The sequence below is a fragment of the Peromyscus maniculatus genome, chromosome 5 (genome assembly GCF_049852395.1).
Source record: "Peromyscus maniculatus bairdii isolate BWxNUB_F1_BW_parent chromosome 5, HU_Pman_BW_mat_3.1, whole genome shotgun sequence".
NCBI lineage: Eukaryota > Metazoa > Chordata > Mammalia > Rodentia > Cricetidae > Peromyscus > Peromyscus maniculatus.
Window position 1 is genome coordinate 58,207,374 of NC_134856.1, and position 18,287 is coordinate 58,225,660.

At 41.4% G+C, this 18,287-nt stretch overlaps 1 protein-coding gene across 1 annotated transcript in view; it reads right to left on the minus strand.

Annotated features, from left to right (window-relative positions):
• The window catches only part of LOC102920090 (uncharacterized), a 30,451-nt gene that overhangs the window by 4,421 nt on the left and 7,743 nt on the right, over positions 1 to 18,287 (minus strand). Inside the window, exons 2-4 of the mRNA XM_076572311.1 lie at positions 14,023 to 15,263; positions 1,265 to 1,391; positions 1,006 to 1,066 (exon numbers count right to left, since the gene is read on the minus strand). Coding sequence (XP_076428426.1) covers positions 1,006 to 1,066; positions 1,265 to 1,298 — 95 coding nt within the window. The 5' untranslated portion in view covers positions 1,299 to 1,391; positions 14,023 to 15,263. The remainder of the gene's footprint in view (positions 1 to 1,005; positions 1,067 to 1,264; positions 1,392 to 14,022; positions 15,264 to 18,287) is intronic.

Below are 18,287 nucleotides of genomic sequence, written 5' to 3' on the forward strand. Positions count from 1 at the left end.
TCATGTTGTTCCCCTCCATGAAGGGTTGTTTTGCATCTTTGAAAATATCTGTAATGGTAAGATCATTTATTACATGCTTCACATTTACTGAGTCTCTTTTCTAGATTAGATTTTTCATATATTTGAAGAGAACTGGAAAAACTCAGAGTTTTATCACCCTTATTGCGTTTATAAATTTTCCTATACTTTGAGTCATACTACATTTACTAGTTGAACTAGAACAAACAGAAATATTTACACAGTCCTAGTATTCACAGGGCTTTTCTGCAGTGTGAGTTTGTGGATGTATTAACAATGAAGCTGGAAAACCAATTACTTGTATACTTGAATCAAATTCAACAGTTATACTCAACATGGGGAATGCTACATATCTTCTAATTTTTCTGAGAGGCATATTACATCTGTCCATATACCTGTGCTCATATGGCTCATATCCAAAGTAACATATGATGGACCTAGTAAAGGAAGAATAACAAAAGGTTTCCGCATTGAATTCACAGTTTGATTTTTTATTCCACATAGAAATGTGGTATAGGGATCAAGGTTTCTCCACAACAAATGTCCCTCGACTCTTCATTTTAAGTGTCCTACTCATTAAACTTAGCACAGTCACAACAAGCACATGACTAACACTAGCGTTACTATGGACTATTTGGCCATTAGAAAGTTTTGGAGACATACTTATTACCTCTTGAGCATACCATTTGTAATATGAGTAGTATGAAACTAAATAGATTGGCAGTTCTACACCATAGCTCTCATGGAGCTATGGTTCAAATGGTAATATCTGTTAAAGCATTGTTTCCTTGTCTTCTTTCTTTAAAAAATGCCTTGCAAATGCAATTTGCCTACCTGAAATTGAGGTATATGGTTCTGTGAGAATTTAGTAATCATCATTGCACATGAAACTGTGCTTATTTACACTGTTGCTTTTGTTTAAAGCTTACAGGACACATTACAATTTCTTTGGAGGCACATTTGTATCAGCTTGCACATCATAATTACCTTCCATGTCTTCTAGAACTTTGACAATGTTCTTCAATATTATGGTCTTCCCAACTGTACCCTAAAATATAGTACCAAAAAAATGTATGGTATATTATTGAAAATTATGGAAAATTTAAGTAACTATCCTCAGTGAACCTTAGAGCCATGCCTGATTTATTCTCCTCACTCCTCTTTCTAATGAAACTATAGAAGAGCATCAAAAAACAAGGAACACCTGTCTCCTTATTTTAGAATATGAAGAAAAATTCACTCTTACCTATGGTAGTGAGGTTCCTGTAAGTCTCCAGCATAACATCTTTGTAGAGCTTCTTCTGAGAAGAATCCAGCAAAGACCACTCTCCCGAAGTAAAGTCGATATGTACATCATCATAGGTCACTGCATTCTAAAACATCCCATACATGTGTACAACAGAAAGTATGATACTGGTAACATTATAAATATATAGTTCTATGACAGTATAATCATATAATTCTTGTACTCCCCAAACTTATTCCATGATATAGACATTATAATGTAATCACCAAGTCCCTTTGGAAGGAAACTGAATAGGAGGTTCACCTCTGTCATTTCTGTACCCTGTGAATGGGATATCATCTTGCAAGAGAAATGCCTATTAAAAAACATAGAGAGATAAGTAAACAGATCCACAGTACACAGTATACATGAGAGAAATTGTATGAACAATTACTAACTACAAAAAATAAAAATAAGATGAACAAGTTGGGTATATTGGCTCATACCTTTAACCAGTCCACTCAAATCCGAGGCAGGTATATCTGCCTCAGAGCTGAGTGCCAGCCTAGTCTATGTAGCCAGTTCCAGGACAGTCAGAAGTATATGTAAAGACTCCCATTCAAAAATCAGTGAAACACAAAAAAATATATATATATAAAGAACTCAGAGTTTTTGCTAATGTTTCTACAAAGAGTTCTGTATTTATCTTCTGGAAGCTTAAAGTGCCCCTATTGAAACTTACAAAAACATCAATAGATTTGACTAAAAGGCACTGCATATTTAAACATATGGACAGAGCCGGGCGTGGTGGCGCACGCCTTTAATCCCAGCACTTGGGAGGCAGAGGCAGGCGGATCTTTGTGAGTTCGAGGCCAGCCTGGGCTACCAAGTGAGCTCCAGGAAAGGCGCAAAGCTACACAGAGAAACCCTGTCTCGAAAAAACCAAAAAAAATAAATAAATAAAAAAAAAATAAAAAATAAAAAAATAAAAAAAAATAAACATATGGACAGATGAAAACATTAGCAATATAATGTTAATCATAATTGATCAAGACAGGGCAGTAGAGATGGCTAAGTAGTAAAGAGCTCTTGCTGATCTTGCATATAAGTGAACTCAATTGCCAGCACTCACTTGCAGGATCACAACTATCCATTATCCCAAGTTCAGGACTTTTGAGACTGTCTCTTGATCACTATGAGGACAGGTACCCATGTGGTACATATCCATACAAACAAGAAAATACGCAATATCATTTAAATTTTTAAGACAAACACACCAGGCAGGAAGGTGATGTATCTGCAATCCAATGACTCAAAAGGCTCAGACAGTATTAATGTCATGAATACATGCCATCCTGAGAAAGAGAATGATACCCTCTGCCAAATTCTAAAATTCAAGATATGAATGAAGCTCTGCCTCTGCTTCCCAAGGGATGGGATTAAAGGCATGCGCCACCACCGACCGACTGATAACTGTTTTTGTTGTGTATACTTTTACTGTGTTAAAGTTAAAACTATTCATTTTTATTTACCAAAAAAGAAGAAATGTTGTGGAATACTTTTTTTTTTCTTTTCAGAGACAGGGTTTCTCTGTGTAGATTTGCGCCTTTCCTGGGATTCACATGGTAGCCCAGGCTGGCCTCGAAATCACAGAGATCCACCTGGCTCTGCCTCCCGAGTGCTGGGATTAAAGGCGTGCACCACCACTGCCCGGAGTGGAATACTATTTTAATATGGGTTAATTTGTATATGCTGTGGAACATTTCTTTTAATAATGCAAACATGTGTTACATTCTTTTATGCTGCAGCTGTTTAAATCTATGAAGCTGTGATGCTTTGCCTGTCTAAACTACCTAATTGGTCTAATAAAGACCTGAATTGTCAATAGATTGGCAGGAAAGGATTGGTGGGGCTGGCAGGCAGAGAGAAAAAATGGGAGGGGAAATTTGGGATGAAAGATGGAAGGAGCAAGAAAAGGAGAGGATAGCAGGGCCCAACAACCCAGCTACACAGTAAGCCTGAAATGCCCTTCCAGACATTCCTTTTACCTGACTCCTGAGGACTGGGAATCCTGTGGTGACCTAAACCCTTACGAATGAGACAGAATGGGGAGTGTATGGCAGCTAAACTGGAGAGCTGCTCTAATATCAAGGTCAGTGGAGACAGTAGAGAGGCAATCCATGGAAACCACAAGGTCCTGGAAGTGAAGACCTACTCCTGCAGAGAAGGTATTCTACAGCTGTTGGGAAGCCAAAGCCAGAGTTGGCAGGGTAGACAGAACCTAGCCCTGCAAGATTTCAGGTGAAGGAAGAAACATACACAGTAGACATGTTAACATAAGGGTGAGGGGGGAGGAGGTCTAAGGAGCCCTATCCCTAGACAAAGTTCTACAGGAATCTAATAACTATAGAGATAGAGTACTATTCTTTTCCAGGCTTGAGCCTTCTAGTTGGTTGTCCAAAACAAAGTGGTCTGCCCTGACATCATATACATACATGAAATACCAAATAGACTTAGCAGCTTATATTTAAATATTTATGTGCCTAGAAATATAAATCTATATGTAATAATAATAACAAAACAAAAAGAGATAACCAATTTAAGACATAGTAAGTATGGGGAATGAAGTGACTAGAAAGAGGAAGGAGAAAGAAGTTCTTAGGTGTTTATATTTTAAATATTAATCTTAGGCCACAGAAATACATAGGGAAAATAAAATACAAATGGCTGACAAATGATTAAAAGTGTTTTATATACTTAGCTATTGGACAAATGCAAATGACAACCTCTGTCCCTGTGGAGGTTGGTGTTAAATCTTCAGCTCTGTTTTTCAATTGTAATACCAATAATGTTCATGAAATTAGTAAAATTCCATGGGAAGGAATATGAATAGAGAATAGATAGAATGCAGAGATTAAAAGGGTGCAATGGCATGGGGGGGGGTAAAGTGGGATGGGGGACTGTGCTGCAGGTCGCAGGAATATATCCTAAGAACTCAGCTGGTTAGGGCAGAGCCACTACCTAAAGGGATCAAGGAATTCCTTCAGAGGAAGCCCAATTCCAAGGAGCATTTGGTGTTATTTGGCGGTCTTCTGTTATGAAAATCATGTGTGCCATCATAGCTTTCGCTATTGATTTTTTCCCTAAGAAGTGCTAACAGTGTGGACTGATCACTATTTGGACATATACATTCAAAGAATTTGGAGAACAGCCTCAGGAAAGGTTTCCTTCCCCGCTCCCGCCCCAGCCCATCCATTTCTCCCCTTTCAGCACTGGAATCAGATATCTCCCTTAGCCACTTTCAAGGACTAAAAGAAATAACAATCCAGACCACCACATGCTAGTCTCCTGATTTCAGGTAAATTCCACAAGGAGATACCACCTAGGTCAGGTGGACCTTAAGCAATAGCTTTACACAATTTAGTTTGGACCCTCCTTTCTTACAGCCTTACTAATGCTACAGAGCCCTAATCTCTTCTCTCTCTCTCTTGGTTTTTTGAGACAGAGTTTCTCTGTGTAGCTTTGGTGCCTGTCGTGGAACTCACTCTGTAGCCCAGGCTGGCCTGGAACTCACAGAGATCCATCCACCCGCCTCTGCCTCCTGAGTGCTGGGATTAAAGGAGTGCGCCCCCACCGCCTGGCAACCCCAAACTTCTTACCTAACCACTTCTCAGAATGTCGACTGAGCACATGAATCCCCTTTTTCATACACTAACCAGTCATTAGCACTCAGTTGACCTCCTCTTTCACCACTCCCATTTTGGGTTGTAAAAGGCCTGACAGTCTCTACCTGAGGAAAATTCTTACCTACCTTTATGACCCCATAGAATTCAAGCCTGGTGGCCTTCTCTGCCAGAGGATTGCTATTGCTGGGTTTATAATTGGATTCCTGGGAGACTTGGGGGGAATGTAGAGAACTTACAGGAGAAGAACTGAGGGGGGAAAAGAGGATTTTGACCAGAGAGAATGTGTGGAAAAGAACCTAGATGAGGCAGAATTAAGACAAGAGAATTAAGATAGAAATTAGAGGGAGGGGTAGATAAATATATAGAGAAATCAGTCAAGAAAGGAGCTAGGTATGGAAACAGAACTGAAGCTATGTAAATAGGATGTTATAACAGAGGAATTAAAGCAAGTGGGCTATAGAGCTTGGTGTGCTGAGATTTTATTTCCCCAAAATAGTCCTCGCCGTTTGCAGTTTACTCTCCTGAGCCCCTGGGATGTATAGTATTAAGGATCATCCTTCTAATATTATACAAGAGGACTTGAAGTAGGTCATCAGAGGGAGAAGGGAAAGAAATAAATAAAACAAAAGACCTTTTGAAAAACATATGGAAAGCTGGAGAGATGGCTCACAGGTCAAGAACACTGGGTGTTCTTCCAGACATCGTGGGTTCAATTTCCAGCAAATACATGGTGGTTCACAACCATCTATAACAGGATCTGATGTCTTCCTCTGGCATACAGGTATACACGCAGAGAAGTCATACATAAAATACAAATAAATAACATTTTAAAAAACATGGAAATTACGATACATTAATATCACTAACATATACTCACATGCAGAGAAACACAAACAAACACATGGAAAGGGTAAAATAAGGAGAGAGGAGAGAGAGACAGAATTAAAATGGAGTTACTCTGAAAAAGAGCATTATCCCTACAAAACACCAGAGGGTAACAAATAAAAACTCTGCCATGTATGAGTTACTTCTTTGGGAGTTCTTGGCAATTAGATCCCAAAGACTCCTCCAACATTACACCAAATTGCTCTTGGTTATCCTACAGAACTTGATGGTAAGACTTGATTGCCAAAGACACCATATGTTTGAGCCATAGAGCATGGCAAAATCAAAGGGGTAAAGAAGCAGAAGCTTTATCCTTACTGACTTGCTTTCACAGTGCTGGAAGGTGTTATGCAAGTTACTGGAAGAGACGAGTAATCATCACCCGTGCCAAACTACAAACACTTCAAGCTGCAGTAATAACTGACCTGGCAAGAGCTGCCCACTGCTGCGACAGTAACACAAATATCATAGGAGTAAGCAATGACTTCCTGACTGTATCTGAGTCCCTCTCCACACCAAGAAACACATACCCGGCATGATTATCAGACTAAGAACCTAAAAATAGATAAGGCACAAGCCTTAGGGAAGAATGTATTACTATTATGCTACTAAGTGGACATAGCATTAAGCTGACTTAAAACAACTTACCATTATATTGACAGCTGAAAGGACCTCCCATCCCTCAACTAGACTATGATTGACATGGTGACACGAATCTGGCCAAGGTGCAGAGAATAAACAACTGGGGAATGCTCAGTCTTAAAGCCACAGATATAGCTCAATCCCCTCCTAAGTCTCAGGGGTCATTGTGGAAGATGTGGTAGGAAAAACATAAAAGACAGAGGTGTGCTCTCTTCTCCCAGACCCAATCCCCAGAGACTTGTCTCTAGTGCTGGAACAGATCACCAGCTGAAGCCTCCCTTCCCACTCCCTGTCCACATATCCTGTGGATCCCACAGACCATCCTCTCTAAATCTCTCTCCCCACACTCCTTGCTTCATCCCAGCCACCAACACCAGCAGGCATTCCCTGTGAACACACCAGCAGAGCAGGCCAATAAATCAGGTGACACACAGTCATCACACTATCTCAAGATCCAGAGATGAAACAGAAACCAAGGAACATACACATACCCAATAAGGACAAACCCAGACCTAGAATCATCCCAAACCCAGATGCCTAGAAGCCAGCACAGGAACATAATCAATAACAGCCAAGGCTTAATGTGTCCACTAGAGCCCAGCTTTCCTGGGCTCAATCACAGCAGGCCCTGAATATTCCCACACACTTGCAACACAAAGAATGACTTTAATGCCAACTATATGAAGATAATGGAGGTCCTTAAAAAGGAAAGGAATAAATCCCTTAAAGAAAGCCAGGAAAACACACACAATGGTTATTGGAGGAAATGAATAAACTCCTTCAAATAAAGCCAAGAAAAAGGAAACAAACAATTGAAGGAAATGGATCAAAGTGTTAAAGACCTGAAAATAGAAATAGAAGCAAAAAGAAAATGCAAATTGAGGGAATTCTGGCAATTAAAAGTTTAGGACTGCAAACAGGAACTACAGAGGCAAGCATCACCAACAGAATGCAAGAGATGGAAGAGTGAACTGTAGGCACTGAAGACAAGACAGAGAAAATAAAAATACTGGATGCTCCACTTTCCTATCTAATTCTACAAGAAGCAGTGAACATAGTTCTTCGGATCGGACACTAACTTTCAATTTTTCAGAGGACTACAAGACATAGATTTGCAGCACTCAAAAGTTGGGAGGAAAACTGCCATGAATTGGTGGACAGCCTGGGCTACATAACAAAAGAACAAAAATAAAATTCCATTCAGGATAGTAAGAAAAGGCAGAAAAAAATGCAAGTCACTGAAAAACTCTAAGACCTCAAAATGGCATGAGCTGACAACATGTATCTGGTTCATGTATGGGAAATAACTTTTACAAACTTGTATAGCCACTGTGAAAATCAAAATGGCAGTTGCTCAGAATATTGAGTGTAGATCAGCCCCAAGATGCTGCTATACCACTCTTGGGCATCTAGCCAAAGGATGCTCCACCCTACCACAGGGAAACAAGCTCAGCTATGTTCACTGCAGCTTTATTCCTAATAGCCAGAAACTGGAAACAGCATAGATGTCCCTCAACCACAGAGTTGATCAAGAAAATGTGCAAAAAAAAAAATTTTTTAAAAAGCCGGGCGGTGGTGGCGCACGCCTTTAATCCCAGCACTCAGGGAGGCAGAGCCAGGCGGATCTCTGTGAGTTCGAGGCCAGCCTGGGCTACCAAGTGAGTTCCAGGAAAGGCGCAAAGCTACACAGAGAAACCCTGTCTCGAAAAATCAAAAAAAAAAAAAAAAAAGAAAGAAAGAAAAGAAAATGTGCAATATTGATACAATGGTGTGTTACTCAGTTATTAAAACAAGGAAATCATAAAACTTGCGAGACAAATGGATGGAACTAGAAAAAAAATTTATTCTCAGTGAGTTAACTGAGACCCAAAAAGACAAACATACTATTAACTCCCTTCTAAGTGGATATTGGCTGTAAAGTAAAGGATATTCATTCTACAATCCACAGACTGAGAAAGGCTAATTAACAGGGAGGGCTCCATGAGGAGACACATGGATCTTCCTGGAAAGAGGAAACAGAATAGATTTTCTGGATAGACTAGAGGTGGGTGGGGAGGGGGCAGGAGAGAGTTGCAAGGAGAAATGGAGGTAGACAGAATGGGGAGACCACTGGATGGGAGACAAACTGTGCCAGGAAAAGTGTGGTCTTGACCAATGTTACCCAGCTACCTATGATTCTATGTATATAGTAATTAAATAAACATGGATTTCACAACTTCCAAAAAATTAACTCAAAGTGATCCTTAAACTCTTATGTTTCTGACCCTCAAGCTACTGGTATTTCTTCCAAAGATAGAAGCCCCATGCTCTAATGCTTTCTGTAGATGGATGTGATCTCTGCAGCCCCTTATGGCTCCTTGTGGTTTCAGGTAAACCCAGCCCTACTGATGCCCAATCCCAAAACACAGAAAAATTATTTAAAATCTGCTTCCTGACACATGGATCATGGCACAAGATGTGGAATCTGATCTATCCACCTGCCCAGCACCATGGACACCTGAGAAATCTCTACAGATCAGAAACTCCCTTTGTCCCCTGGAAGTGAACTTCACTGAATCATACCATGGTGACGGGTGGTAGCAGGAATTTAGAAGTATTCTAATCATGTATTGCTCAAGGATGATCCACATCACCGCTTTCAACCACTTCCTAAACTATTTGTAACATTTAGAAGATAAACGTGAATGTGGAATGCAATATTCAGAACTTCTAGGAACCAAACCTTCACTTTTTCCAATTTGTTTTTCTACCCAACAACAGAAGCTATGCTTGTGTGTGCTCACTGGACAGTGATATCTCAAAGCACTGTATCCTCCCAGCCAAGGCTACACAGCCACATCATTCCCAGGAAATCCCATACAGGGAGGCTCAGAGGAAAAGGACCACTGTCCAGGTCATCACATGGACCAACAGAACCACAGACTGACTCATGGTCCATTCAAGTCCCAGCAGAAATGACAGCACAGCAGACCAGCTCTGAACACCCCACACTCATGATGGTATTGCTTGTCATCTTCCTTACAACTCCCTACAGCAGAAGCAGAGAAGAATCCTGAAAAAGAACCTGCAAGCTAGTACTGTTATTGCTAAGACTTGCCAGAGTCCCTCATTAGCTATGGCCACCCTATTAGCAGCTCCACTACTGGGTGAGCAGAGACCAAATGACTCAGGCAGCACAGGCCTTCCCAGGCTGTCGTTACACCCCAGGAAACAGGCCCCAAGTAAGGAAAGTTTGTATTTTAGTAGGCATTCTTCCAACTCTCCCAGAGTACTTCTCATTCATCCCACAAGGCATAGGGTCCTTTATGTGCACATTCCATTACACACTCAATGTCCAGTGCAGCCAACTCTTTGCTTCTTAGTTGGACAGTCCTAGAGCCAAACATAGGTCACATTCAAATAGTGACTGCTGTTAAAGCAAAACAACAAGGAGGGGTCATGGTAGGGCGTGGAGGCAACAAAGAGACTCTGCTTATGATGTAGCTTTTATCTCAAACAATGTTTTGAAAAGTTGAAACAGGCTTTAGAGCCATATGCTCCAGAGATTAGGGATTTGTATGAGAGCCCACCAGGGATGACTCACACTTTTTCAATCTCAGCTGTAGATCTTAAACCTGAAAAATAATAGTCCTGTTAGGCAGGGCCACAACATTTTACAAAGATCCTCTGTTCTGGTTGAAGTAGTGCAACTGTAGAAATTGGGTTACATGTTAAGGTCAGGGCTTTACCCAGATTCTTGATTGCTATCATCTGTGGACCTCAAGAAATGGCCAGTCAGGACATTTATTGATGTCTAAAAGTGATTACCTGACTCCATATTGCTAAAATCAATACTGCCAAAGCAGGAAAGATCTCACCCTCCTTCCTGCATTCCTTCTCTGCGCTGTGACTACATCAGCCTCAAAGTTGGTCAGGGAACTCAACTCTTGCACAGGTCCTTTGTGGTGGTATTGTGTTCCCCAAAATATTGTGTACTCTAATAAATTTATCTGGGGTCAGAGAACAGACAGCCACTAAATACAAAGGCTAGAAAATGGTGGCACTCATACCTTTAATCCTAGCATTCCAGAGACAGAAATCCCTCTGGATCTCTGTGAGTTCAAGGCCACATTGGAAACAGCCAAGCATGGTGACACACACCTTTAATCCCAGAAAGCCAGGCTTTAATCCCAGGGAGTGGTGGTAGAAAGCAGAAAGATATATAAGGCGTGAGGACCAGAAACTAGAAGCTTTTGGCTGGTTCTGCATTTGGCTGGTTAAGCTTCAGGCTTTCCAGCAGCAGTTCAGCTGAGAGCCATTGGGATGAGGACATAGAAGCTTCCAGTCTGAGGAAACAGGACCAGCTCAGGAACTGGCAAGGTGAGATAGCTGTGGCTTGTTCTGTCTCTCTGATCTACCAGCATTGACCCCAATAACTGGCCTCAGGTTTGATTTTATTAATAAGAACTTTTAAGAATCCTGCTACAGTCCTTCTTCATTTGTAACTCCCCAGTAAGAGAGATTGGGGGACACTCATTCCCTGGCCTCTTATCCTTCTCACTGACCAGTCAAGGCCCAGCCTGGAAGAAGTTGCAGGACTGCCTTCCCAGCACTGGGCAGCAGAGGCAGGATTAGGTATTCAGAGTAATTCTCAACTTCATAGCTCCAGGCAAACCTGGGCTACAGGACATATTGCTCTAAGCAGAAATAAATAAATCAATAGCACTTGAGAAAAAAGGGATGTCATTCTTAATGAACAAGAAACATTAGAGATATAAACAAATAGAGAAAAGAGGAATAATACACATAATTTTAAAAATGTTAAAAAATACCAATAAGTAACATTTTTAAATGATTAAAAATGATATATTTTCAAGATTAAAAAATTTATCTGCCGGGCATTGGTGAAGCATGCCTTTAATCCCAGCACTGGGGAGGCAGAGCCAAGTGGATCTCTGTGAGTTGGAGGCCAACCTGGGCTACCAAGTGAGCTCCAGGAAAGGCGCAAAGTTACACAGACAAACCCTGTCTCGAAAAACAAAACAAAACAAAACAAAAATTTATCTTTATTGACTTAGAAAAAGAATAGGTCCTTACTTAACAAAGAGAAGGCCATTAATAAGTGATTGATCTTGCCTGTAAGTACACTTTGGCTGCTGAGATCTGTAACCTGACACACAGAGTTACAGACAATGGCCTAGTTCTCAAACCTCTAAGCTGACATATTTGTGTGAATCAGGGCTGATCGTATCTGCACGGATGCAAATTCAATATTCACTACCTCAGGGAACTATCTCAAATTTTACACCCACCAATTTGGTCTGTCTTCATTTACATGACATGAATGAATACGTGCTGGGAAATTATGAATTAACTCCTCCAGCCACAATCAGGTCCTTTTTCATAATGGTGACTCCAGCAGCTGACTGCCTACCCTGTTTCCCCCTGCAGTGTACACAATAAACTATTCCTCCTAATCTGGTCTGAAGGCAGAAGCCATGAAGCACATGAAAATCCTTTTCCTGTAACTGCAATAAACAGTCTACTACATGACTCAAATGGAGAACTTTAAATTCTGAGGTGGTAGTCATTTAATTTAAGAATTTTTGGAAGTGTAATATAGGACAGCAAGGTCATTGCCCTGGAGTGCAACAGTCTGAATTCAAGGCCACCTGAGTCAATAGAAGACCGCTTGTCTCAGAAACATTTTGCTAAAGGCTGGAAATATAGCTGCTCTGGAAATACTTTGTCTTCCCAGGGAGAAATCACTCCACACACTTAGGAGATTAATATAGAAAACTCTCTTTAATGATAGCATGCTTCTATCTCTGTCTAATGCTCACAGAGGAGCCAACCTGGACCGAGTCTGCATTCCACTTATGCTGTCATCCTTAGGGTTCTTTTAGGTTCATGCCCCAGGCTACACTTGGAACAACTTAAATAGGGACAGGAGACTGCAAGTTTGAACAGCAGCATCATGTATACACTTCCAGGGGGAAATGGAAGGAAGTGGGGAACTTCTATGAAGTCAGCAGAAACTGTCACACAAGGGGACAAATTCAGGAGGAGTCTAATCAAATAATACGCACAAGGGGACAGTGTCTTAAGGACATTGCTGACTCAGCCTACAGTGGCCCTGGAACTGACAACCACAGCTCCATGTGGTGGGAAGAGTTGGGTTCTCAGGATCTGAAGCAACCCCTCCACAAAGGCCCTGGCCCCAGACCACTACCAGCTCTATAGTCCTGGTTTTAGAGAAGGAACTCTGTTTCATTCTCAATATATCAAGGCCTTAGGCCAAGCTCTCATTGACTGGGCCCCAGGCTGGTATTCCCTCTCCCAAGAATATTCTTCCTCCCTGCCTGAGGGCCTAAATGAAAGCCTTGCTTGACCAGGCCAGTCCTTAACACAACAGTGTTTTGCTTTTCAAATAATTGTCACTTGGTGTCATACTGCTCATCTCTCAGAACTAAGCTTTTCTCAAGAGAAGTGGAACTTGAAGACACACCAGGCCTTAAGGGAGGTTGTGACCCTGTAATGCCTCCTTGAGCAGCTTGTTAGAGGCCTGTTCTTTGATACAGGAATGGGCCTAGTGCCTGGTAGTCAGGCAGGGGTGTCTCCTTTGTGATGGTTTGAAGCCAAATGTCTGGACAATCCTGGTGAAAAAAATATGTATTATGGCATCCTTATCTCTACCAGGCCTGGTTAGCACAGACTTATGTTTGGGGTGTTTTAGAGGCACTCCTCCCTTAGCTAAATTCTACTTTTTCAGACTTACTACCTACTAAGCCTTGGTCAATCCTTTCCATCACCAGTTCAACTCTACTCTTCATCACAGGGAAGTAGAGGAGTGCTACCCAACACAAGAGATGCCCTTTTCAACCTCCACAAAATTAACAGTACATAATCTTACAGGTAAAGGTTAAATGCAAAGAGCTGAATGTCTAGAAGATACTGGAAAAATAGGCCTCTCTAAGTTTGGAATCCTGCCTGCCATGGATGCGCCAAAAGCATGGTGTTGTTGACTACTAACATGTTTCTACACACAGCTCCCTGTTCCCAATGTTCTGCAAAGAGGCAGCCCACAGAGCAAAGTTATTCCAAGGCCTGTGCCACGGTTCAGGGAGTGCAAGGACCACGTGGGAACTCACAGAGCAGGGAATATGGCTGCAGATTCACACCCAGTCCTTAGGAGGACCCAACACACTGGATCTCCCATGTTCCTATCCACTCTTCCTCATCTGGAGACAGCAACCCCTTGCTTACCTTGACATGGCTTCGCAGCTCTTCCATGGCCCCCTCAAGGCTCCCAGCAGCAGCACTCACTGCACAGCACATGTAAACACTGGCGCCAGCTCCTCTGCTAAGCCAATCCCATAACCTGGCTCCCTGAATGGAACTGGACCACTCTGACTGGCAGTTCAGCCCCGAGGCCCTGATTGGCTAGTGAGGCCTGAGTGACAAGAGCACCTCCCTTAGGGTTACAGTGTGCTTAAAGACACAGCACAATGGTTGCTGTGTCTGCCTCCCTCCCTAGACCCAGACCTTTTCCTGATCTGCAGAGATATGCATTTCAATAGCACTTACCCCCGGGCTCCTACAGCTGACCCTGCCATCTTCAAGCACTCCATAGGCACTTCCCCTTCTTCCTCCAGAACACAATGTCACTAATTTGCACAGCCATTTCCTCAATGTGGAGTGGAGTGATTTCCTGTCCCACAGGTGAAGGGTGCCCAGAATACTCACAGTTTTAAAGAGAGATTTAAGGACACAAAAGGAGATGTTTGTTCAGTGGCTTCACGCTGAGGTGAGGTGAACTGAAGGTCCTTTTACCTGTTAGTCACAGGCACTTCAGAGAACAAGGGGAGAAATGCAGGCACCAGATAAAAACACAGAATGATAGATTTGTCTCCCACCAGAAGGCTGAATGATGGCTCCATTGCTGTCGAAGTTTTCTTCCGGAAATCAGGGCAAAGTCTTGACAAATGAATAATTATAAAAAGAGTAGTCTTCAAAGTAAGTTGAATAGTTAGAGAATAATGGAGCTAGGAAGAATGTCTCAATGAGAACTATTGTTTGCCAGCACATCTTCTTCAGTGGGCAAGTGAAAAAAAAAAAAAAACCACAACTGCATTATTTAAGGTTGTCTTCATGAGCAAGACTAGTAAAAATCAACCTATCCATGTGTGTAAAAAGTGGATTTATTAGAATGTCTCCCAAGCCGTGGTCCAGCCAGTCCAACAATGTCTGTCTACTAATGGAACGTTGAAGACTCCAGTGGTTGTTCAGTCCATGAGGCTGGATGTCCCAGCTGGTCTTCAGTATACACCAAAATTAACAAGATGTAGGCTCTAATACCTATAAAGGAATAAACTTGGTAGCCAGGGATAGGGCAAGCAGGCAAAGAGAGAGTATCCTTCTTCAATACCCTTTCATATGTAGTCTGCAACCAGAAGGTGTGATCCAGATTAAAGGTGAATCTTATTCTTTGTTTGAAGGCTTTTTGGTGTTTTTGAGACAGGGTTTATCTATGTAGCCCTGAAACTCATTCTGTATAACAGGGTGGCTTCAAACTTAGAGAAGTTGACTTCCTCTGCCTCTTGAATCCTGGTGTGAAAGCTGTGTGCTGCCACCAAGATGCCAAAGGTGGATCTCATCACCTCAAATGAGCCAGATTTAAGATGGGTCTTTAAGTTCAAAATCTTTAAGAAAATTCCCTGACAGGTGTACCCAACAAATTGGGTTTTCGTTCATTCCATAGATAGTCCATTTAGGTACCAAAAATAGCCATCACAACAGCCAAGACAGAACTGAGAAAGATTTCTTACCTGCAGGAGGGAAGGAGAGCATGGGAGTCATTTCCAAAGCAGTGTTCTCCTAAACAAAGGAAGCATGGGGACTTACTGAGGGAGTCTGCACACGTTCATGGAGAGTTCTGCCTATTCCTAAGCATGCTCAGTTAGCAAATCCACTTCTGAACACAATCACAATGGAAAAGCAGGGACATTTGGGACATTCTTAGCTCAAAGTCATGCCAGAACATATATAAATTATCAAAATAATGGAAGGAAATGACTTCTGGTATGTTCATCTTGTACCACAAGGTCTTAGCTGAAAATCAAGGAAATGACACTATGAAAGTAGATTGCTTTGGAACCTATGCTACATGTCAACCTTGATGTTTGATCTAAAAGATAGCTGTACCAATCCGCAGTTCTCACAGATACAAAAGACAGAGAACACAAATACAGAAAACATCAAGGAAAAGTCACCTAGCAGCACTGTATACTCTGCTCTTAGATCAGTGGTTATGATGAGCTCTGTTAACCTCAGAACAAAGCTGCTTTTGCCTCTGAGCAGGCTGGCTCAGGGGAAGGCCACAGCTGCTTCTATGCAAGCCCAGAGGAGTTCGTTTTACCTAGCCCTGGCTGCTGTCTGTCTCAGAGCTGTGACATCACTATAGAAAATTCCATTCTTTCCTTTTTCTAATTTAAAATTAATTTCTAGTTATATGCTGTTTTTCCTGAATGTGTCTGTGCACAGTACCTAAGACACCAGAAGACAGGAGATGCCCGAGCCTGGAGCTATAGCAAATGGTTAACTACCATGTGGGTTCTGGGAATGGAACCTGGATCTTCTGTAACAACACCCAGTGCTCTTAACTGCTGAGCCACCTCTCTAGGCCCTCCTTTTTTTTTTTTTTATTAAATTTTTTTGTATTAGAACATATTACATCAATTTCCCCTCTTTCCCCTCCCTCCATTTATTTCCACATACTTCCTTCCAATTTCCTCCTTGTTAAGTATATATGAATAAGTACACTGAAATATATGAATACATACTGCCCAGTCCATTTTTGTCATTTGTATGTATATGGTTTAAGTCTGACCATGTTGTACTTAGGGAGCTCTTCCCTGCCTGAGAATAATTCACTCACCTGAAGTAGAGTCCTACTTTGTAATCAGCATCAGTTGTCTGACCTGGACTAGGCTGCCTTGTATAGGAATCATAATCAAGAACAGAAAATTTGGATTGGAAAATGCTTGAGTAGTTAAGAGCACTGAAGTATCTTCCAGAGCACTCAGCTTCCATTCCCAGTACATATGGAAGCTCACTACTGTCTGTAACTCCAGTTCCAGGGGTTCTGACAGCATCTCCTGGCCTCCCTAGTCATCAGGAATGAATGGGGTACAAATATATGCACACAGGGAAAAAAGCCATACACATAAAGTAATGACTGAAATTAGATTTGTTTTTTTTTAAAAGCCACAACAACAAAAACCAAAAGAAAAGATGACTTGCATCATAAAACTTATTTTTCGAACTGTGTGTGGTGGTGAACTCTTTTATTACAGAACTCCAGACACAGAGGCAGGAAGATAACTGGAGTTTTAAAGCATGTGCTACATAGAGAACTTAAACACACATCCACCGTCCACAGAATGTTAAAAAAAATGAATAATAAAGAGTTCAGGACTTTTGGGACAACATCTCTTAAAGTCATTTCAGCTGCCAGCTCTTGTTCCCTGTGAAATCATTCTCAGAAATGAATATATCCGAGCACATCAGCAGAGCCAGGTGATATCCATGAATTCACACCTGCTTAGCCTACAGAGTGAGTATGAGAGTAAGACCTGTCTAGTAATACACAGTAACATACACACACACACACACACACACACACACACACACAAACACACACATATTTAATATAATTTTGCTTTGTTGTTTTAGACAGGATCTCATTAGAAAGCTCCAGCTGACCTGGAATTCCTTATATATACTTTAATGAACAGTACATACATTGAATCTCATAAAACAAATTCTGATAAATATTTCATTCTATAGCATTGGCTCATTATTCAAAGCATGACAGTTTTCTATACAAGAGGGAGCTTCCAAACAATATTTACTTCATATTTACTTGTATTTGAAGAGAACTGGAAGCGTGGAAATTTTACACTGTTTACATGCCTATAGGTTATTTTTCTTCATCCAATCATTCTATGTAATCAATAACAATCTTTTCTTAAACTCTTTCTATTTTAGAAACATTTTAACAAGTGTGTAAATTGAGCTGATTGCACATTTTGTTTTAATGCTAAGATTCCAACTTTTGAAGCTTAAATAATGCTTATTGAAGTAAATATTCCAGCTACCAGTAAACCAATGAATTTTTAAAATCTATTATGTATACAGTGTTCTGCTTCCATGATACCTACAAGCCAGAAGAGGGCACAGAATGTCATTATAGATGGTTGTGAGCCACCATGTAGTTTCTGGGATTTGAACTTAGGACCTCTGGAAGAGCAGCCAGTGCTCTTAACCTCTGAGCCAATTCTACAGCCCAAACCAATGAATCATTAAGGAGAAACCCACAAAGACAGCTGACCACTGCTCCTAGGAGCTCACAGACTGTTGATCCACAGCTAGGGACCGACCTAGGCCCTCTGCATGTGGGTGACAGCTGTGTAGCTTGATGAGTTTGTGGGGCTCCTATCTCTGGGATCAGGACCTCTCCCTGGTGCTTGAGCTGGCTTTTGGGAACCTATTCCCCATGCTGGATTGCTTCTCCCAGTTTTGATGCAGGGGGAGGATCTTGGTCCTATGATGACTTGATGTGACATGCTTTGTTGACACCCATGGGAGGCCTGCTCCTCTTTGAATGGAGAGGGAGGAGTGAATGGGGACTTAGTAGAGGTGGTGGGAGGGAACAGGAAGAGCATAGGGAGGTGAAACTGCAGTTGGGATATTAACTAAATGAAAAACTTTAAGTAATAAATAAAAAAATAATGTTTTTCTAAAATTGTTAAAAAAATTTCCAAGTATTGATTGAAGTTTTTGGAAGATCA